This window comes from Lynx canadensis, chromosome F1, assembly GCF_007474595.2.
Source record: "Lynx canadensis isolate LIC74 chromosome F1, mLynCan4.pri.v2, whole genome shotgun sequence".
Lineage (NCBI taxonomy): Eukaryota > Metazoa > Chordata > Mammalia > Carnivora > Felidae > Lynx > Lynx canadensis.
Window position 1 is genome coordinate 55590598 of NC_044319.2, and position 17299 is coordinate 55607896.

The window sequence follows — 17299 nt, forward strand, 5'->3', positions numbered from 1 at the left end:
GATGACTGTTTTTGTTATCTTGCATTGTACTTGAGGCATAAGGAATTCTGCATTATAGCAGCTTTATGCAGGCCTTTCACTCTGCATTTTTTATCATTGGCACCAAATGTTTACTTGATGCCCTCTGTGTCCAAAGATAAATAGAACCTGGTGGCTGCTGGGTGGTCCTTGCCTACTCACCTGTAGGAATTCTAGTCTCTTTGAGACCAGAGGTATATCCTGTGTGTTGGGAACATACAGCAGCAGATTGTCAGGGCAGTGGGGGAGACTTCACAGAGGAGAGAACATTTGAGCTGCTACTTGAAGAATATAGCAATTATATGTAACGGAATTACTTTTAATTTTCTAGTTACCTACATTATTTGGGTCATTTTTTAAATCCATCTGACTGTTCTACAGTGAGATAAGAGTTTGAACAGTAGAGCCAGACTGCTGGGTTCAGATCCCAGTGCCGACTTAATCATCTGTGTGTCCTTGTGCGTGCTACCTAATTTTTCTCCATCTCAGTTTATTTACTTGTAAAAACAGTAGAATATTGTGTCCACCCTGCAGTATTTCTCTGAGAATTAAATAAATTAAAAACATAAAAAGAATTTAGAAAAGTGTATGGTTGGTGCACAAGAATAAGTACCTCCTTAAATTTTATACCTTAGGTACCTCACTTTCCTCACTTTGGTCCCAGCCCTGCTTGGAAGGCTACGGATTTTTATCCTCCTTATAAGCTAATAAGCTAGCCTGTTAGTTTCCTGGATACTGGGAGAAGACAGGAGACTTTGGGTCAGAGACAAAGGACTGTTGGCAAAGCAGTAGCCAGAGCGTCACGTTCCCACTGGTTACCATTGTCCCTCAGGGGCAACACAGGTGCCCTGTATGGATGCTTGAGTGTGCGATGGGTTGTGTTACAGGAGAACACTGTTCTTGGGAATCTGTTGCTTTTATGGTGAATGGTAACAAGCCTGCTCTTTGTCTTGGGGAGATGTTACCTCTTCCCTCAAGGTTGCATACCGTAAACTAACTCTCAGAAGTGACCTGTGTAAGGAACAGTCAGGGCCTTGCATCCTTGAAAAACTTAGCAGAATGTACAGAGATGCTCAGGGTCCATGGCAGAGTACCTCTCCCAGTGATAGAATTTTAGAGCTGGAAAGGATGTTAATAGTTTAAATCAGTGTTGTCCACTAGAAATATAATGTGAGCCACATATATATTTTAAAATTATTTGGTAGCCACATTGAAAACAGTTAAAAAAGAGAGGGGTGAAATTAACTTGAGTAATGTATTTTATTTAACCCATTATATCCAAGTCATTTTTATTTTGTCATATAGTCCGTATAAAACAATTATTAATGAGATTTTAAAATCCTCTTTTTTCATACTAAGTCTTCAGAATTGAGTGTGTATCGTAAACCTGGACTATATTGCAATTTGGACTAGCCAGTTCTATTTCATGGCTCACTAGCTCTGTGTGGCTCGTGGCTACTGTAATGGACACTGCAGGTCCTAACCTTCAGAATTCATCTTGGAATGAACTTAACTACAGAACAAAGTTTTTTGAATAAGTATTTCTTAAAACTGGATTTTAAAATTAGTTTTATATTAGAAGAACTGCAGATAATATAACTGAATATTTTTAAGCTACTTGAGTATAATTTTTCCCATTTATATAAGAAATTGAGATCTAGAAAACCTTCTAGATGCTACAGTCAGATGGTTAGACAGCTAACTGTGAAGGCTGCTCTCTTTCCAGCACATTATGATGCCTTCAGTTATTGTAGAATTCTATTTTGAGAAATAAATGTTTTGTTAAAAGTAATTTTTAGTTCTAATTGCACAGAAGTTGATTTAGAAAGATGAAAGCTGAAAAGAAAAATCACCTATAAATTCACGTATATTTATTCTCTGTTCAGAAATTTATATTCCTTCATTGAAATGTATGTTCATTTTTCAGATTCAGCTGTTTTTATCTGAGTGCCTATTAAATGCCTGCCTCTTTCCTAAGTGGTAAAAATACATTGTTTTCATCCTCCATGTTTGTACTCTAGTGTAATTGTATTTAATGTTGTTCTGGTCATTTTCTGTTCTGTAGGGGTGTGGTACAGCTATTCAATGCTGTTCAGAAGCATCAAAAGAACGTTGACGAAAAGGTTAAGGAAGCCGGAAGCTCAATTAGAAAACGTGCTAAATTGATATCGACTGTTTCCAAGAAAGATTTCATCAGCGTTCTGAGAGGGATGGATGCAGGTACAAGTGAGAAAAGTTCGAGTGGAAAGAACTTGAAAGCCAAACAGGTAAGACTTTTATGTAGGATTCAGTACATCTGACTTTTAGCTCTTAAACTAAAGTTTTGGGGTGAAAAAGCACACTACAGATGTAAAGGTTTGGATTCTTAAGCTTCATGATGATTTATTCAGTATGGAAGTTGCCAGTTAAAAGTGACATACGTACCCCTGCTCTTAGCGGTCGGGAACCAGGGGAGTCCGAGATGGAGCGGGATCTCTGTATCTGAAACCCTGCCCTTTGTGCCTTTTGGAGAATAGAAACCTGAGTGAGGGATACGGCTTCGGTTTGAGATGTTCACTCACAGAGGTAACCGTGATGGTGTGTAACTTCAAAATATGAAGGGTCGGAGCTTTGGGGAACACTGTGGAGAGTCATCCTTGTGCTGAGGCCGCTTGGTGATGTCTGACGGGTTGGAAGATAAGAGTATAACTACCGTTTGTAACGTCTGGCACCGTAACTTTGCTTCTCCAGTTCTTTCCACCTGTGGGCCCCAATAGTTTCCTTCTTAATGTGCCAGGTGAGAGGTTCTGAAATGTGCTGCACTCTCCGTAGGGCTGTTTGTTTTGTTTTTCAATGAAAGCGAAGTGCAGGTGTACTTGATGGCTTCATTTCTGTTGCATCGGGGAATGGAGTCTCTGTTAGAAGTTGTTTGCTTGTCTTTCGGTTTGCCATTTGGACCTCTGGCAAGAAGGGCATTCAGGAATTTCATGCTAGCCTAGGGCTTCAAGGTTTTTTTCAAGTTATTTGACTAAGTTGCCATTTTACCTAATTTTGACAAAAGTTTTCTAGGCTGTTTAACTTTATCTCTTGCATATTAAGGGGCCCCAATTTTTTTTTAATTATCTGTATGATACTGATGCTCACTGGTGCTGCTCTTTTAAAGTGTTTGTCAGAATTACGTATAAACACATGAATACTGTATTTGGGGATGTATGCTTTTTAGTTAAAAAAATCTAACCTTCTTTGTTCTCACAAGGGACATTTTACTCTAAAAATTAGAGAAAGACCCAGCAGCATTGAGCAAGAAAGAGCTAGCGGGAAGATGGAAAAAGAAAGATCTTTGTTTTTTTTCTTTTTTTCTGTTCATTTCAAAATAATTTTTAATAGAAGCATTTGTTTTGATCTGGGATTTTTTTTTCCATGAGTTGTGAAAAGACATAAAGGGTTCTTTCCAGTGCCATTGTTTCTTCTTTCTTACCATTTGCATTTTTGCCCTTGACTTCCTTTTATTCTACATCACTGTCAAACCAGTGGCTTTGCTCTCAAAATAATTTGTTTCTAAAACTTCTTACCCCATACTAACAACACTTTGGCACATTTATTTTTAAAATGTTGCTTTCACTGTGATTTCATTTTTGTGGGAAAACCACCAGAGTCATTATTTTTATTGGGCTTGGTTTTGCATGTGAATAACGTAAAAAAAGTAATATAGTATTTCTGATAGGGTCATTTATTAATATCAAAAATATTTACTAAGTGCCTGTTTGTACCTGGTGCTATCCTTGTATCTTTTAAAGTCTTACAATTCAGACAGACAGATGACTTAAGGTAAATAAGATTAACAGATTCTACATTAATATGTCTAGACTGCATGTTATCAGTTACACTAGGCATAGTAAGAGGTAAATTCAGTGACTGCCCTTTTTGTGGGAGAAGTTTTGATTTAACTGTAATATGCATTTAGGACGTAGGTCAGCAAACCTGTGAAGTTACTTGAAATAGATGGACTTTTTAAGAGAGAGAGAGAATCCCAAGCAGGCTCCACATCATCAGCGCAGAGCCCATCGTGGGGCTCGATCCCGCAAACTGTGAGGTCATCACCTGAGCTGATATCAAGAGTCAGACGCTTGACTGAGCCATCCAGGTGCCCCAGAATGGGTGGATTTTAAAGCAGTTGAAGAGAAGGAGACAATTTAAAGGTGGGAATGGTGGGCCAAAATGCTATTCAGAAATTAGAAATAGATAAATGGATAAAGGAGGATATTAATTAAGTAAAAAATAAGATTTTCCTTTTTTTCTCCTATTTTGCCTTTTCTTAGCACCATTGCTATTGCTTTTGCACATCTTCCTAATAGATGCCCCTTCCCTTCTCAGTCTTAACAGAAGAGCTTTTGTGAAAGTTCTCATTGTCCCTTTCCTGGGCATAATGGGTCAGAACCCAGGCTTTTCATTCTGTATTCCTAATGTTATGAAATCTTTAAAATTTAGAGTCAGTCCATGTATAAACTGCATTCACTGGCAGCTGTCTATCAGAATGCCAGTCTGGAAAACCTTCTTTATATCTTCAATTCCTTAACCCTGTCCTGTTATTCGTAGTTGTGGCATTAAAGTCTTATGTTCAAAAACAAAAAAAAGCCAGCAGTTTCATGTTAAGAAAGCCAGATAGAATTATAATAATATAAACTAGAGATTGGATCCATTATACGAACATACATTAGGATTGCGTTTGTTTTTGTTTTGTTTTGCTTTATTTTATTCTTCAGAAACACTTAGAACTTGGGCTGATGTGTTGGCTGATTATATGTAGTGGGTGGCATGGTGGCTCCTTAAATGATAAGTCCATGTTCTGATTCCCAGAACCTGTGAATGTGCTTTATTTAGAAAAGGGGGCTTTGCAGATATAATTAACTTAAGGATCTTGAGGTGAAGAGATCATTCTGAATTGTCTGGGTGGGTTCTAAATCCAGTGTTAAGTATCCTTACAAGAGATGCACAGGGGAGATTTGCCAGACAAAAGTAGGAGGAGGCAGAGTAACCACAGAGTCAGAGAGGAGGGTGATGTGGCCCACGAGGCAGACAGCATTCAGTATGTAGGCTTGTTCAGTACAGTCTCCTGTGTTAATCAGTGTTCCTGAGTTCAAGACTTTTCTGGTTCAGTATCTTCAGAGACTAAACTACCTGTCCATGTTAGGGTCTGTCACCAGCCTCCATCAGCCAGGGAGGGAACTTAGAAGTCCAACTGCTTCTTAACACAGACTGTCAGCCAATCTTGTATTTTTATCACACCGTCTCACCTCCACTTGCCCCCTTGCGTCCAGTTCCTAAGCATGGATCCAATTTCTCACTTAAACGTTAGCTTTTTCTTCTTTCTAATTGGTTACCACTACTCTATCCAGTTTTCATTTATATCCCAAAACTTGTTGGCATATTGTGTCTATAATTATTTCCCCTTCTGTGTTGTTTCCTTGTTTGTTTATAACTTTTATACTTTTGATTTTAGTTGGCTTTCCATAAGAATTAGAGATAAATACATGTCTGCTATTTAATTGGAAGTTTTCCTTTTTATTTTAAAAGCAAAGAGGTTAATCTCGTAACTTCCTGTTGCTTTGATGGAATTATTGGTAGTCTTTAATTTTAAGGGGTGCCTGGGTTGCTCAGTCGGTTAAGTATCTAACTCTTGGTTTCCGCTCAGGTCATGATCTCACAGTTCGTGAGTTCAAGCCCCATGAGTTCAAGCCCCATGTTGGGCTCTGTGCTGACAGCCTGCTTGGCGTTCTCTCTCCCTCTTTTTCTGCCCCTCCTCCACTTGCACACGTATGCACTGTCAAAAAATAGAATAAAAACTTTTTAAAAAGTAAACAAAAAAATTAATTGTAAAAATATTTCACTAACAGTAAATCTTTAAATATTTGATAATAGAAAATTTAAAAAATTTTTGTTTATTTTTATTTTTGAGAGAGTGAGTGGGGGAGGGGCAGAGAGAGAGAGACTCTGAATCTGAAGCAGGCACCGAATCTGAGCTGTCAGCACAGAGCCCAATGTGGGGCTCAATGTGGGGCTCGAACTCAGGAGCTGTGAGATAATGACCCGAGCTGAAGTCGGATGCTCAACTGACTGAGCTACCCAGGCGCTCTGATAATAGAGATTTTTTAATGTTTTGAAGTGGATTATTTAAAAACTACTTGTTTATAAACATTTTTCTAAAGTTTTAGCCTTATGGAGGGGAAAATGTCCATGTAAAGCAGATACGTGCATTTCCTGCATTTTTCTGGGTCTGCATCTTCTTGGAGGCAAGCTTTATGAATATCCCTATTCCTTTTAGGATCTTTAGATATCTAAATTCATGCTCCGGCATGTGTGTGGTTAACGTTGTTTCTTAGAAAATAAAGAAAAGAGAGGGTATGATTTAAAAAATATATATATAGTATATTGATTTTGTTTTTTAATCTGATAAGCAGAATTAGTAAATCATCTCTTTACTGTCACATAGCTGTGACCTTCCTTTAAATCTGTTTGAAGGGTCATTTGTATTATGCAGCATACATCTACATTTGATTTATTTCATTTTATATTTTTATATTTATTATTTTTGTGAGTTACAACTTTAACTGTTAAAAGTCTTCTTGTTAATGGTTGAAAACCATAATCTTTTTCAAAGGCTTTTGATTCCTAGATAGGAGCATATTTTTTATATGTTCCAAAGACTGCCTTTCATATCATTAGCTATTTATCAAGGTATTTTTAATCTTCTGATTCTGCTGACTTGGAGAATATTGTTGCCCTTGAATTTTTTAAATCTGTTTTTTCTTAATTTTATTATATGCCGTCATTATTTCTGGAGTAAAGGCTTTCTGGGAAAGCCTTCCTTAGAGGCCAAAAAGGTATAATTGCTTTTTAAAGATCATTTTTAGGGCAAGGGAGTTTGAAAAGACATAAGTTAAAAGATGTCAAACTGATATATTAAATTACATTTGAGTCCTTAATTACTATACTTTATTTCTTGGAGCTGAGCCTGGATCCTGCAAAGTAAAACAAAAAGGTACTTGATGGGCTCATTTTAGAAGAGATAACAGCTAATATCTGTAAATCAAAAAGCCTTCAGTAGAACTTAGGGTAAGTAGTATTCTAAGTATTTTTCATCTATTAAACAAATGAGTTGTTTCTTCTGTTACATATGAAAGGGTTAACTTTTTTTTCTTAATAACAATTGCACATCTTTTTCATTATGTTAACTCAGGCCATTTGTACAGTGGATATCCATCACTTTAATAAATGTAGATTTACATGTACATGTAATAAATGTAGATTACATCTCTGTCATTTACAAATGTAGCATCTATTTTTTTTCTTTTAAATTCCTTATATTACAAAGCTTATGTACAGAAGGAAGTCACTTGTGTTTGTGACTTCAGCACCCTATGTCTACTCAGTAATGCCCATTGTTTTCTTGATTCACTAGCATGTCATGTCACAAAAATTCTTGTTAAATCAATAGTAGAGACTTAGATAATTTTTGTTTTTTGTTTTTATTTCATGTATATTTTTCTGAGATAGGGCCATGAGAAAGAACACTGTTAGTGGAAGTGAGAGAACCTAAGAAAAGAGGGATTCTTATCCAAACGGTAGAAATTTTGGGTAAGGTACTGAGTGTTAAATTCAGTGGAGGTTTGGTTCTTGGGATAAATCAGTCCACCAGACATCTTATAAGGAAACCAGAAGAGAAGCCATTTGCAAATTGTTTAAACAAGTGTTCGAGGTAATATACGTGATATGTTGCTTATGAAATTAGAAGGTTTGGAAGTCAGAAAAATTATGATGGGAGGATGTTCACAGAAAACAGGACTCTCAAGAGGAATGTGCTTCCAGAGAATACAGGACACTTAGCTTTTAAATAATTTTAAAATGTCAAGAAGCAAGCATAGTGAAGGCACTAGTTATTCATTGGACTAACCTAGTCTGTAGATAAAGCTGCTCTGAGTATCTGAAGAAGCGTTTTCCTTTCTGTGATGTGAATTCTGATGATAACAGGAAAGGAAGCACCAGTGAGTGGTATTTCTGTTGAAATGTTTACCTGTAAGCTAAAGAATTTCATTTAAAAAGTCATAAATTAGAGCCAGTGTTCAATGCTGTTGAAACTAGTCTATATTGAAACAGCGTCTTTGAAAACATTGAAAAGAAGTGAAATAAGTGTCAAAGAATGAAGTCATAATGAGTAGACATTTTCAGCAGTAGTAATCCAAGGAAAAGCAACTGGCAGTCATCGTGCTACTATAGGGGAAGAAAGCCTACCAGTTCTCCAATTTTTCACATCCTTTATAATTTCCATTCTTTCCTCTTTTTTTCTTTCATAGAGGTTGGAAGTGCAGGGTGTTTGCTGATGGGTGGGAAGCCAAAAAAGGGATTCTGAAGAAGTAGGTTGGGGTCAGATTTTTAAGTCTTCTGTCTTCTGTTAGGGAATTTGGACTTTATTCCATAGGGATTTGGGAGCCAGCTGTAAATTTTCATCAGTAAGCAACCTGATCGGATTTGATTCTTTTTAAGGAAGAGAAGGCTGAAGGGTGGAAAGACTGTCAGAAGACCAGCCGGTGGCTGGCTGTTGCCATAAAGCAAGAGGGGAGACCTGAACTAAGGTGTAGTGAGGTGGGGGTTGGCGGAAGAGAGGAGCCAGGTTGGAGAGGTAGTTTCGAGGAATAGGTTGACTTGATTTGGGACTGACCTGATTCGGGACAAGTTGTGAGGACCGTGAGGTTTATGCCTTGGGAGATTCAAAAGGGGTGACTGCTTCACAAAATCAAAACTATAAAAGGTGGAACATGTTTGAGAGATGAAGCCTTTATTTATTTACTTTATTGTATTTTAAATTCCAGTGTAGTTAACATACAGTATTCTGTTAGCTTTCCATGTACAATAGAGCGAATCAGCACTTCCATACATCACCCGGTGCTCATCACGAGAAGTGGGCTTTTTAATCCCACCTCCTGTTTCACCCATTCCCCTCCCACCCTCCCCTCTAGAGCTGAAGACTTTTATGGGACGAAGTCTGCTCCAGGTTGTAGTCAGAATGAGAAGAATGACCGTAAAGAGCAGGTTAAAAACAGTAAGTGTAGGGAGAGCGCTGGCTTAGTGCAGGAAACATGAGCACAGAGGAGCAGACAGCCAGAATAGCAATGGACCTTGAGGCCCCTCGTTGCAGAAGTTCATGAGTCCTGTATGTCTCTCTAGGGCCCTGAAATTTTAAGAACAACTGAACGCGTTTACCTAGTCAGGGAAGATGCCTACTGTACTTTAGAGAGTTTTTCACATGATTAGGTTTAAATGTTTTAGGTTTAAAGAATTGTCAGTTATTTGGAGAGAGTTCTATAATCCGGGACCTAAAGATCCCACTCTTGAACCAAATAAATGAAGCCCCATATCAGCCACATACCAACATGTGAGAAGGCACATTGACTGATTCCTTGATTTTGACCCTGAATGGTTTTTAAAAAGATTGTATTGAGGACACTCTGTTTAAGGAAGCAACAAAATTTACATTTTGTATAAGAAAGGTTTTCATTAAAACTTTAAGTTTTAATCCCTTAGGGAATATCTCTTTCCTTCCTGCATTCAGAACACGTACCTATCTAGAGTGTTGTGCTGTCCCAATATATTGAATAGTCAAGATTTTAATAATCTGGAGCTGTTATTTTTTTTCACATACTCTCCAAATTTGTGGTTATTCCTTTTGCTCTTTTCTTGAAAAGTTGACTAAATTTAGTCAAATTTCTTAGAATTTAAGGGTCTATTTCCTTAAAGGTGGGCCTTAAGCAACTATGTATATGACTAATTTTAAGTCTGTGAATCTTAAAAGAATAATATATTGGCTGCTGTTACAGGAAAGCATTGGCTGACTGTATGGTACTCAAACTCTTGAATTACACACTTGTGTGGTTTTCATTTATTCGAAGTTGCCAATATATCACGTTCACCTATGTGTATGATGAAGCCATGACAATAATTTTTGTTATAGTAAGGGAAAATGTTAGCTAGTTTTTTGTTAAAATGTAATTTTCTTTGTGATGGCTGGACAACAAATTTCTATAAAAAAGTCCCTTGGAGAAAAAATTACTGGGGGAGAAAAGGTTTTGCTTTTGTTCTTTTTTTTTTTTTTTTTTTTTTTTTTTTCCCTGATTTTTGTGATACGAACACTTGGCATGTCAAACACAGAGGTAAGTTTGGGGGCTGTGTCTCTCATACATTTGTCATTAATGGCAGTCACATTGCCTTCATAGCTAGGTATTTAGTGATGGGAATACTTTTCAAATACCTGGCTTCTTTGGAATCTTAGTAACTTAGACCTAGACTCTGCACTGCTGTATTCTGTTAAAACTGGTTCAGAGACCTACTAAATTCCTGCTTTTGAAGTAAGAAACCTAGGAATGGAGGGACCCCTCACACAGCTCCCTAGGTGGTCCCCCAGAAGTTTTCAGGATTTAATTTCTTGGGGGAATGGAAGGCAGGCAAGCTGATAGAGAAGGATGCTGTCCTTAAATTGCCCCCGCATCACACGGCAACAGTGTTTTACTTGCACATGAAAGCAGCCCCGGCTGGAATGTGTGGAATGCTAACTTTGTAAATAATTCAGCTTCATGTTTGTTTACTGAAAATGCCTAAATAGATGAGAGTTTAGACAAAAGAGAGACTCCAAAGTTTGAAATGAGAATGAGCATGATTGTACATATTGCTGTTGATGGGAACAGCTTAAAGCGAGTTTCTCAACTCCTTTTAAAATAGGCTGTTTAGCTTGAATGTAGTGTGGTTTCAGATTTGGACAGCAGTTGTAATCAAAGCCAACTTATGTTTGGCACAGTGGTACGAGCAGCATTTTCACATGGGGGATGTATGGGTATGAGGGAAGAAAAGAACTAATTACGTAGCTTGTGTAGAAATCTTTAGTTACCATTAAAGTAAAAATTACTAACGGTGCCATATGTCTCCTGGCCCTGTTTTAAGAAATGTTCTATTTGAAGTTGAAGTGGATGCTTGTTTAGGATTTTCATCGGCGAGGTTGAAGCTTTTTTTTTATTTTTAATTGTCTTGTGCACGGTGAGTCTTATGCTACATGCTTACCCTTAGATGGTGCATTTTTAAAAATCTAAAGAATATTTTGCTGTTTCTTGCTGAAAATCATCTATGGGTTAGTTGGGGGTTTTTGTTTTAGGGTTTGATTTGGCTTTTTTGTTTGTTTTGTTTTTTTGTTTTGAGTTGTAGGAAGCTGAGAATGTTTATGGGGATGCATGACGAATTAGATGGTAGCAAAGGCCTGGAACCTGACTGCCTGGGTTGAAACCCTTTGGTCTGCATTTACTGTGTATGCATTACTTACCCAAACCATGCCTCAGGTTTCTTGTGTGTTTAAGATAATCATTCTAGTAGTAGTAAACATCTCCTAGAGATAACAGAGAGTCAACGGAGTTAGTATAGGTAAAGTGCTTAGAACTGTGCTTAAATAAATGCTGGCAGTCTTTTTTTAAATTTTGTGTTCCTTGTATTTACTTCTTATTTTTCCTAACAGATAGTAGTCAAAAATGAATTTCAGTTGGAAACCAATTTGAAAAGAAACTGTTACTGCTTATGAATTTTTGAATTATCCAATAATTTAATAAAAATTATGTTTAGATTTGGAAAGTTCTCTCTAATTTTAAGTGTATCTACTCTAGTAATGTATAATTCTTACAAAATAATAAAACTCGGTTTTGAGGACCTAGAAGTTTGTCTACTTTTTCTTCCACATTTTAAGCTATGCTTAAGCTAACTCTGTTACTGACAAGATTTTTCTTGCCAAGGAAAGTTTGGTTTCTAAACGGGTGTTTTCGTACTTTGGTATTTGAAGGCTCTCATCTTTGTGAACACTGTGAACATCATTAGAAGATTACACATGTCCCTAGTTGGGGATTCTGTTCGTATATGTGATGATTCGGGGCATTACTAAGTAGGAAAGGTGGTAGAGGGACCAGGAAGGGGCTTGTTAGTGTTTGTTTTGTTCCAGGTACTGAAAGGGGTTTTTCTATAATTACCATTTGAAGAAGTACTGGAATTCTCATTTTAGAGGTAAGAAACCCCAAATCAGAAATATTAAGTGACTTGCCTCAGGTCACATTGATAGTAATTGGTAGAATCTGGATTAAAACTTTGTCTGTATTGCTCCAGAATCATTTCAGTCATTTGTGCCTGCTACTTAAGAAGATTTGAGGTACTTCTATTCAGAAGCAGAACTGAAAACTGTGTCCTCCCCTCTCTCACCTAAATGAGCTAGAAGAGGTGGGTCTGGCTAGTGAGCAACATGGTCCCTCCCCCCACCCCTGCCCCAGCCCAGAAGGAGGATGATGGGAGAGATGGTTTGCAGTCTGTTTTTTTCCCTGGGTCTCACATCCCCTTTGTTGGATGGGTAGCAGCACATGCCGACTGATAGGTTTAAAAAAAAAAACAATTTTAATGTTTATTCATTTTTGAGAGAGAGCGCGAGCAGGGGAGAGGCAGAAAGAGGGGAGACACAGACTCTGAAGCAGGTTCTAGGCTCCAAGCTGTCAGCACAGAGCCTAACACGCGGGGCTCAAACTCTTGAACTGTGAGATCGTGACCTGAGCTGAAGTCAGACACTTAACTGAATTGTTAAGGAAGATAAAAATATTACCATGGTAGAACATTTAAGAATTATAAAACAAACTCATTAAACTCGTTTAAGGAATTCTTTATAAGTTTACTGTTAGAATTGACTTTCTATTCTTTTATCAAGGAATTAATTAAAATTTACTGGATATCAAATGCATTCTGTATTTAATCACTGTTTGCCTAATAGAAATTTTAGAATCTTTTTTCCCCCCTATTACTTTATGGAAATTTTCAAACAGGAAGAAAGTAAGGAAAGACCAGTATTTCTCTCACGTGGGTTCTAAATTTGTTGACACTTGTCTGTGTGTTTGTTTTATAGAGCTATCTGCCTGTCTTTATCCCCATCTAGTTTTTGTTTGTTTGGGGTGATTATTTGAAGGTAATACCCATACTATCCTAGAAATTCTCTCTTTTTAACAGCTTTATTGAGATAAAATTCATATATCATACAATTCAGAAGTTTCACTTATAACTAAACCAGGTGTCTTGAACAAGGAATCCAGGTTCTAAATCTGTCTGTCACATCATGTCTTTCAACTTTCTCCTCTGTGCCCTTTCACTGTAAGTGGAAAGTTAGGACCAAAGGTCAGGATTTAAGTTAAACTTTTTTTGGCATAACTGTTTCATAGGTGTGATACTTAAATGTATAGTTAGTATGCTGTCACATCAGGAGACAGATTATCAGAATGTCCCATATTAGTGATGGTCCTGTTTCATTTGGTTCAAGTGGTAATAAATTTTTCCTTATTAAAGGTGCATTTTCCCCTCTATGGTTAGAGAGTATTTCTGGGATGAATAATATGAAAGGAGCAAATATACCTTTCCCCATCTATCTTTTGTCTTTTAGCGCCAATTGATGACCCCTGCTTAAAACAGGTATGTTACTGGAATTTGCAGAATGGTGATTTTCTCATTTATTTCTACTTACTTTTTTAGGAATATGTTTTAAGTTCCAAAAGATGAGGGTTAATGTTCCTTTCCTTTTAATTATTGCTTTCCAGAGTAAGGTGTTGGCTTAACTGTCATCTCCAGTAGTAGCAAGTGAACCTTCTCCGCCCGCCCCCACCTTTTTCTTTGCCTCTGTTTAATATCACAGACATAGGAATGAGTGTCTAGTTTTCAGTATTTTAGTATCATTATGCTTCTTTTGATGTTTAAATTCACAAATGTAACAATGAGAACCATGCAAACTAGCTTCTTGTGCCGTTCTGACATGACCTCATTTTTCTTGGCGTACTTTCTTGGTTTCTGGGACAATAAGCTCTTAGATTACAGACCCAGAATCACATGCTTTTCCAGGAGTTTGAGTGAGGACTGTCCATATATTTTTAAATCTTTTGTTGATTTCAGTAGGTAGATTGGTAGTATGCATATTTCTACTAGATATTACTTACTTTTCTTTATATTTCATAGTTTTACAAAGAACTTTTACAGTGTTTTCTCACTTAAACCTTTTAACAAATTTATGATATTAAAACATCAGTGTCTGTTTTCTAGATGAATACTGGGCTTTCCTAATTAGTTTATAAATCTGAATTCTCATCTATGTACTACTACGTAGTATAGCTGGTAAAAGAATGGACTGTAAGAGACTAATCGGCAGAATGTATTCTGAATGTTTCAAGCTCCTAACTGAGTCTAAAAATACATAGAGCACTTGTGTCAAAAAGGCTCCTTGAGGTGTTATACATTTGTCTTCCTGGCAGTTTAGTCAACTTCAACTTAATTTAACAATTCTTAAGATATTATAAACAATGAGGAGAAGCTCCCTTGCATGGATGTTTTCTCAGATTTAACTCTGAAGTGAGGTGTTTAGATAGCAATTTAGAATAGAAGCCACCAAATAGAATCACTTTGAGCAAAGGCATATGTATTGCGTACATAGTAAAACCAAGGGCAGCAAATGAAATTAAAATAAAAAAGAATGCAGCAGAATGAAAAAGAAAACTGCATCAAAGAAACTTTTTTTTTTTTTAAGGAAACTTTTAAGGAAACTTTTTTTTAAGGCCTGAATTCTTGGCAAGCTACACAGAATTAGGTTTTCTTAGAGAACTTTATACATTTAACATGTGCTTGGACTCTACCTAAAGGTGACATAGTTTTAGCATCTTGATCTTTTCTAGTTTGCTTGGGTTTTATTAGTGACCTGTTTAAATTTGTAAACTGTACAAGAACCTGGAAGCTATATAATAGTTAACAAAAACAAAGCACAAATGGGCTTGTTGCCTGGAATACCATTCTAGTAATATAGTTAAGGCGAATTAAAATAAGTTTGTGAAGGAATGAAGAAGGCACAAATTGGTCAAGACAATTAGAAATTGCTTATAAAAAAATTCTTGAGAATCAGAGGAAAGTTGAGTGTGTACGGATATGGATCTTCCATGTAAGCTTGACTCCATTAGAACTCTTACACATTCTAGATTGAAAATTTTAATGCTTCATGATGAAATTTCCAATCCTTTATGGTTAGTGGGATGTTTTAATAACTGACATGATGAGAAAATCATTGATGTCCTTATTCAAATTATAAACATTTGGGGCTGTATTTCACTTTTGTTGATTTCTGCCAGAGTATATCTTTCGTGTAAGGGATCTCCCATATATCCTTCATTTCTCCAGCAGAACTTTTGGATAAGTGGTAGTCAGTAATCAGGAGATTACTAACTACAGCTGTAAACAGCTTACAAAAAATTTGCAACAACAAAGGTATTAAGGTGAATTTAGCCAGTGTGTTAAGAACCTTTTTAATTTAGGTGAAACTAAAATTAAAATGAAAACTGAACGTTCTTCTCAGGGAAAGCAATGAAATCACAACTATTGCTGATTGCTAATATAGATGTGATTATACTGTTTATTGTTTTAGGATTTGACTTTAATTTTTCCCTTCAAAAACTGAAATGAGGTTAAGCTCTTAATTATTTGGTATTAGACTAATGAATAATTCCAAACCTCTGTTTCAGTTTTCTTTCATTAGCTGCCAATGTATGTTTGAACCTTGAAATGGAAGCTGATTAACGTTTTTAAGGGTTGTCATCATCAAAATTGACACAGACTGCTTCTGTATGATCTTGATTAAATATTTGTATAAAACCAGGCCAATGAGAGAAGGGACTATTTTGTTTCCTTGTATCATGTGGTTTTCATTAAGTTTTTGCATTTAATCAGTTCTCCTTTTCAGTTGATGTAGGCCCAGAGAGTTATCTCGTAGGTTGCTTTTGGTTATTGAATTAGTACTGCCTGCAGCAACATTGACAGGCTTTACAAGCTGCTAAATTTTGATCCTTCCAGTCTATGTGTTTAATGTTAATACAATGTCCATCTGATGATAGTAAATATATGCATATATATGTAGTAAATATATATAGTATAGTGAATACATACAGATATGCACTATATACCAAGGTTAAGGGAATTATCTTTAATTTCTTTCAAGTCCTAGATGTCTAAACCCTCTGATTTTCAGTGTTGTAATCAATAGTTCCTGTGATTCAAATCCAGAACTCTTTGGGTTTCATTCCTGGTGTGAAAATAATGCATCAGATTACCTCTACCCTCTGTTTTATAAGCAAAAAAAAAAAAAAAAAAACAAAACAAAAACAAACAAAAACCTGATCTCCTGAGTCTTAACACATAATGAAATCTACTTACAAATCACTTTAGGCAAGTTTTTCCAATGATGACACATACAGGATTTCCCTTGGCGTCCTTATTTCTTATACTTATCTCTGATGCATCTTTTCTTTGTGGATGCTCTAGATATTCAGGATTTTTTATACTTAATGGCAGGTCATCTTTACGGGAAAAAAAAAAGGTAAAATGACAGTATGTAAATCTGTTGTGTAAAATAATTTTCCCAAGTTTTGACTCTTATAGATGGCATTTTCAGTGTATTTTAGTACTTATTCTACTATGTAATGTATAGGTTATAACAGGTGATATGGTAATATAGAGAGTTGTTATCAATTAAGTTGTAGAGCAGTATAGTATTACAGAAAGAGCTTGGACTTGGAATCCTGGATTTTGGTTTGAGTATTGACTCAGCCATTTATTAACTGAATTTGAGTAAGTTGCTTCACTTCTTTGAGCCTTAACTTCCTTATGTAAGATGTGAGAAAGACAATCACTGTCTGGCTAGGAATCTTAAGAGACTTAGAAAAAAGGCAATATTATGTAAGCTGTCCGGCATATAATAGCTTCCTAGTATAATTCATGTTTTTAATATTTTTTTTTCATTTGAAAAAGTTGGAAAGGAAAACAGAATCATATGGTTAATAAAACCAGAGGGTGCCTTAGGGGAGATTTTTGGGAAAGATCTTAGCGGAGGCTTGTAAAACTTCTGTTTGTGAAAATGATTGAGGGATAGTTCGTTTTCTCCTTTCTTGCTGTCCTGTTTTTTTCTGTTTAATTTTTACTTATCCATGTGGTTTAAAAGGCCTCATTTTGCCAAAAGGGTTATTTATTATAAAACAGTTTTCTGCCTCCTTCTGCCTACTTTCTACGACTCCTACCCTAGGGCAACCACTTGTTACTCCTTTAGCTGTTATATTGGCTTTTACACATCTCTGTATTCTTTTTTTTTAATATGAAATTTATTGTCAAATTGCTTTCCGTACAACACCCAGTGCTCCTCCCAATAGGTGCCCTCCTAACCCTC

The 17299-nt window shown here is 36.3% G+C and overlaps 1 protein-coding gene across 1 annotated transcript in view; it reads left to right on the forward strand.

The window, feature by feature from the left end:
- The window catches only part of RRP15 (ribosomal RNA processing 15 homolog), a 42227-nt gene that overhangs the window by 15291 nt on the left and 9637 nt on the right, over positions 1-17299 (forward strand). Inside the window, exon 4 of the mRNA XM_030302400.2 lies at positions 2084-2285. Within this exon, the coding sequence (XP_030158260.1) occupies positions 2084-2285 (202 nt within the window). The remainder of the gene's footprint in view (positions 1-2083; positions 2286-17299) is intronic.